Source organism: Panicum virgatum, chromosome 5N (genome assembly GCF_016808335.1).
Source record: "Panicum virgatum strain AP13 chromosome 5N, P.virgatum_v5, whole genome shotgun sequence".
In the NCBI taxonomy this organism is placed as follows: Eukaryota; Viridiplantae; Streptophyta; class Magnoliopsida; order Poales; family Poaceae; genus Panicum; species Panicum virgatum.
This window is the reverse complement of record NC_053149.1, coordinates 3879256-3884909: the sequence shown is the minus strand read 5'-3', so window position 1 is coordinate 3884909 and position 5654 is coordinate 3879256. Positions and strand designations below refer to the sequence as shown.

Sequence of the window (5654 nt, the reverse complement as noted above, 5' to 3'; positions counted from 1 at the left end):
TTTGCCCTTCACCGCTGGGGGTGTGTGCACGGAGACCTCGCGGTCCTGGTGCGCAGTCCCATCACACTGCTCAGGGGCCTTCGAGCGCATGCGAGACGCAGAACTCTCGGCCTGCTGCACGGCTGCTTGCTCGATGAGTTCCTGTGCCTCGCGGCGCAGGTTGCGGCCCGAAGGTGTCGATGGCTCGGGCATAGCTTGGAGTAGGTAAGCCGCAGCGACGAGCTTCTCGCCCGCCGTCTTCAGTTCCGGAGATTTGTCGACGTTGTCGTCGGCCAGGATGCGCTCCCGGGCAACACGTCCCGCCGCCTGGGCGTGTGCACCTGGCACGGCACGCTGCTGCTCGAGTGCGGCGCGTAGCTCCTGGGTTTGTTGACGCTGCTCGTCGAGCTTGGCTCGAAGCTCGTTGAGCTGCGCCAGTTGAGCTTGTCGCGCCGCCGAACTTGACGAGGAAGGGGCCGCAGGCGGGACCACCGGTTGCTTTGCCCATACGTCCGCCCCGCCTTCCCCGTCGATGCCTGGGGCGTTGTCATTTTGCTCGTCCGCAAGGTCCACCATGAAGCACTCCCGGGAAGGATCGAAATCCCCCTCGCTGGAGTCTTCGGAGCAGGTGAGGCAGTAGGCCGGCGCCAGCTGGAACGCGCGGAGAGCGTCGGGGTTGCGGGCCCCGGAGTAGTCCTCGGCCTCCTCGGCTACGAAGTTGGTCATGAAGAAGTCGATGTCGTCGGCGATCGAGCTCGCCGTCTCGGGGTAGGATTCGTCAGGAAATGACGCGATGGGGCTGCGAATCGACCGAAGATGATGACCCGGCAGATCCCCACGCTCGATGAAGTCAGCGACGGTTGACGAGGCGTGGGCGGCAGCGTTGCGCATCCCGAAGGGGAAGGGCGACGCCGAAGTTGAGTCCCCCCTGGGAGGCACTAGTGTTGCCGCAGGCGATGGCGCCGGCGCAGATGACGCCGAGGCACGCGATGGCGAAACGGTTGCCCCATTGGCCGTGATGCTGAGTTGCGACACGCCAGCCTCGACCCACGTGGGGGAGCTGTGGCGTGCCGCACGCCGCCGCTCCGCGCGTGCTTGTCGCGAACGCTGACCCGAGCGCCTGTTGCGCCGGGCTGGCGAAGTCGGAGTAATGAGGTTGCGTTCGGAGGAGAGGAGCTGCATGAGGTAACCGTTGCCGGTTGTCCTGAACTCGAGACTCCCGAACAAGATCGCGCGTCCCGCTGGAAACGGATCCGAAACACCCATAGGGTATGGGTTCGATCTGCTCGCCGTTCCTGGAGATCAAGTGGGAAAAAGAGAGAAAAAGTCACGCAGCGTCCCCTACCTGGCGCGCCAACTGTCGGTGTTCCGACCCGAGGGGCCTGAATCCCAACTAGTAAATACTGCGTGTTTCCTCATCCCAGATGATGATGCAAGAGGCAACACAGTAACGCACGATTTTATCCTGGTTCCGGCCGCGGGGCCGTACGTCCAGCAAAGGGGGTGTGCGAGGGCACTGTATTATCTTGCACCCGGAGTGCTTGTAGTAGGGGATACAAGCAAAGCGAGAGAGGGAGGGAAGCTCCCAAGTCTCTGCTAGGAGTGGAGTCGGTTGAGGTGAGTGCTCAGTAGTGCAGAGGCCTTTCTGAGGGAGAAAGACCGGAGAACCTGCTGCCCACCTTAGATTGGAGAAAGTTTTTCCCCACACAAAAAGAAGCCCACCCTCTCCTTTTATAGTTGTAAGGAGGGGCGGCGTACATGAGTGTAGGGGCGCGGAAGTCGTCGTTTTCCCCTGAATCGCGGGTACAGTGGTCGAACGCTGTAGGAAGTGTACTGTGGGAAGGCGGCGCACGTCGCCGTCATCCTGGGCTCCGCGAAGATTGCGCCGGTCGTCCTGCAGTGTCCCGGCGGTAGTAATGGCGTGGGACGGCCCCAGACCCCCTGGTCGGAGTGCGGGCGTGCACACTAGAAGGTCCAGGAGCGCGTGGAAGTCCCGGACCCCATAAGGGGGAGGTCCGGGGTCCCTGCCCGTGCGTGCAGAGTGTCCTTCTCGGAAGGACACGTGACATCGCCGGACCCCTTCCCCAGCGGGAGGTGAGTCCGGATGGTTGATGTCGGCAGAACAGTAACGGGGGCGGCGCCAACTTGTCTTGCCCCGCATTGAATGTCCACAGTGTTGCTACAGCGACCGGGGTGGCGGAGCGGTGACCGGGGTCAGCGGATGGGACGTCGGTCACATCCACCGCGGGAGCGGCGGTCTGGCGCCGCCCGTCATTTGAGCCGTGGCGGAGTGGCTGGCCTTTAATGCCTTTGTACGGTGGTCGGTTGGGCGGCGGGGGCCGTTTGTTCCTTGTGCCGTGAGAGGGCCTCGAGCGAGGCGGAGATGAGTCACCTGCTCGAGGGCAGATCCGCTACCCTCGAGCGAGGCGGAGATGAGTCACCTGCTCGAGGGCGGATCCGCTACCCCTCGAGCGAGGCGGAGATGAGTCACCTGCTTGAGGGCAGATCCGCTACCCTCGAGCGAGGCGGAGATTGGTCACCTGCTCGAGGGCAGATCCGCTACCCTCGAGCGAGGCGGAGATTGGTCACCTGCTCGAGGGCAGATCCGCTACCCTCGAGCGAGGCGGAGATTGGTCACCTGCTCGAGGGCAGATCCGCTACCCTCGAGCGAGGCGGAGATTGCCCAGCGGGCCTGAGAGGGACCCTCGAGCGAAGCGGAGATCGTTCTTTTGGTTCGAGGGGGATGGGAATGGGCCGCATGCCGGGCTTCTTTGAGTCCTTTCCTTTCTTTCGAATAGGAAGCAGGCCGTGGGCCTTCGTGGGCCCAGTTGCTTTAACAGGTGTTTGTGTTTTTTAAAGCGATCTTAGTACCCCAATTACGGTGTCCCTAATTGTGGCACCCGACACTATGCATGCGAGATTCTCTTCTCGAAAAACATGCGTGAAAAATTTACTGTAGTATCCAAACACGGCCAAAATTGGCAAAGCTCAGAGGCCGACCGGGCTGACCGGTTAGTCCGGCAGTTCTGTGTCAACACTCATCTCTTATAGTTATAGCAAACTGTTCCCGTGAAACTTGTTGCTCATTTTCAGCTGAGCTTACAGCTAGTCAGCTATAGCCTCTAGGGACAGTGATTGCACTTGCAGACTTGCTTAGGGGAAAATGCTCAGACATTTGCCTTGTCAGCTGTTCATACAGTTGGTGAAGGCGTGAGACACATCACATACACCATGAGCAATTGAGCATCCTGGACCACTTCACCAATCTTTGCAGCATCACATCACGGAGAGAAATTGGTCCATACATGGTTGGTTGGAACTGGATTGGAACGCCGGTAGCTAGCCGGAGAAAACTTAGCAGACAAGTAGCTTCACATAGAGGGCACAGGGCACGGCAGCCTCGCTTTTTGTAAGGTTCTGCGGGAAAGCGGCTCGCTGTTCATTCAGCTGAATAATGCGCCGTCGAGAATATGCAAAGCGGCCAGTGTAGATATACGAGAATAAAATAAAGCGGGACGCGTATGCAAACAATCAAGGGGATGAAAGCCATCGTTGCCAAGTAGAATCTTGCAATGCGCACGCCTGAAAACGGAGAGAGTGAAGACTGAAGCCTGAAGGGCAAGGCCATTGCTGTACCGGCAAATAAAGCAATTCTCACCGGGAGAAAGCTGCTGAGTTTTGCAGGCAGAAGAGGATTAGGGTTGGAATCAGGATAAGCAACCAGGCATTTGTTTATCACAACTGATTGCAAAGCAGGAACGCCACACATGCTGCGGTTACGGTCAAGAAAAGAAAGTCGATTGGCCCATGGTTTCAGTCTTCTCCAATCATACGGTTCCTGAGAACATCCATCCACAGCAGTCTAGCACTCTAAAGATCAGGAGAATCTTAATTTCGTAAAGTCGCATCCTGTTGACGATCGTGCTAAAGTTGCAGCAACAATCATCATCATCATTTCCATCCATCCCTCCTGTGACTTTATATAGCACACCATCCTCCCCTCCGCCTCCCGCTCCATTCCTGAGCTTCACAAACCACGGCGAGAAGCCTTGTCAGAGCAGTCCATCGCCACGACGACGAACACCGTACTTGGCCGCGCACACCATGGGCATCCTGAACCACCTCTCCCATCTCTGCAGCTTCACGGAGACCAAGGAGGCCCTCAAGCTCCGGAAGAAGCGCCCGCTCAACGTGAGATCATCTGTGTCAAACTGTCAATTTATTTGTGTCTAGATCTCCATCGATCGTTTGATCTTGTTCCAACTAACAATGAATGAAACATGCATGTGTGCAGACGGTGAACATCAAGGTGAAGATGGACTGCGAGGGGTGCGAGCGGCGGGTGAAGAGCGCCGTCAAGTCGATGCGCGGCGTGACGAGCGTGGCGGTGAACCCGAAGCAGGGCAGGTGCACGGTGACGGGGTACGTGGAGCCGGCCAACGTGCTGGCGCGGGTGAAGAGCACCGGCAAGAACGCCCAGATGTGGCCGTACACGCCCTACAAGGTCATCACCTACCCCTACGTCGGCGGCGTCTACGACAAGAAGGCCCCCGCCGGCTTCGTCCGCAGCGCGCCGCAGGCCATGGCCGACCCCGCCGCGCCCGAGATCAGGATGATGACCATGTTCAGCGACGAGAACGCCAACGCGTGCGCCGTCATGTGACCCATTGTGACAAAACCGTCAAGTTAAACGGTTTAATTAAGTGTAACCGCTATCATTTGAACGCATCAGGCGCATTAACTTAATTAAGTATAATCTGACAGCCTGTTTTCAACCCACAGGCCGATCGAAACATCACCAGTAGTCTCGCACGACGGCGAGCGCAGACGGTACTAGCATGATATAATTTCACAAATATATATAACAACATAAATATTTACAAAAATATTTTTAAATTTAAAATTTACTTACAATAAATGATAGCAGTGGAAACGAATATAACCTGAGAGAAGGGAGTTTGTTTGAGAACCAATAAAACAAAATGATAACTACGAAAACATGAGGACGTCACATCGAGCCCACTGATGCGAATTCTGGTTAGCTTCTATATCTGAAACAGGGTAAACAACAAACACTGAGTATACTAATACTCAGCAAGACTTACTCGACTAAGGGTATACTTAACCCATTATCTAGACATGCACGGTTTTCTAGCTAGTGGTTTGTTTTGCAGAAATGTCTCTATAGGTGGGTCCTTACTTTCAATATTTTAGCCGCATATTTTATATAGATAGACTATCAACTAATATTTGCACATCCAAAGTAATCATGGTGGAGCATTCAATATTAATTCAAAGTAGTATCCATCATAGATCTCAATTATTCTAACTCATTTTCTACGAGGAGACAAAGAGATCAAGACCCTCATATCTGCGAGACACGGCGAATCGATCCGATTTAACCTTGCAAGGTGGACCTAACCAATACGACACGCATAAGTCCCATCGGACCACACGTACCAACCATTCCCCTCCCCGCCTCGAACTACAGAACCGCCCCACCTATATATAGTCAGCCGAGCTCTACGAGAGACCGCCAAAAGTAAATACATGCATCCCAATTCTCCGCGGCCACTCAACTACCCTAAGGGGTGGTGATGAAGTTCTGTACTTTCGAAATTTCGAAACAAGGCAGTACTAGGCATACCGGTTTCGACTACCTCCTACTCCCGGCA

At 55.6% G+C, this 5654-nt stretch overlaps 1 protein-coding gene across 1 annotated transcript; it reads left to right on the top strand.

Annotated features, from left to right (window-relative positions):
• Window positions 1-3980: 3980 nt before the first annotated feature.
• Window positions 3981-5291, top strand: LOC120676958 (heavy metal-associated isoprenylated plant protein 20-like). The gene is made up of 2 exons (XM_039958304.1): window positions 3981-4170; window positions 4274-5291. The coding sequence occupies exons 1-2, from the start codon at window positions 4084-4086 to the stop codon at window positions 4640-4642; spliced, it is 456 nt and encodes a 151-aa protein (XP_039814238.1). The 5' UTR covers window positions 3981-4083; the 3' UTR covers window positions 4643-5291.
• Window positions 5292-5654: the final 363 nt, after the last annotated feature.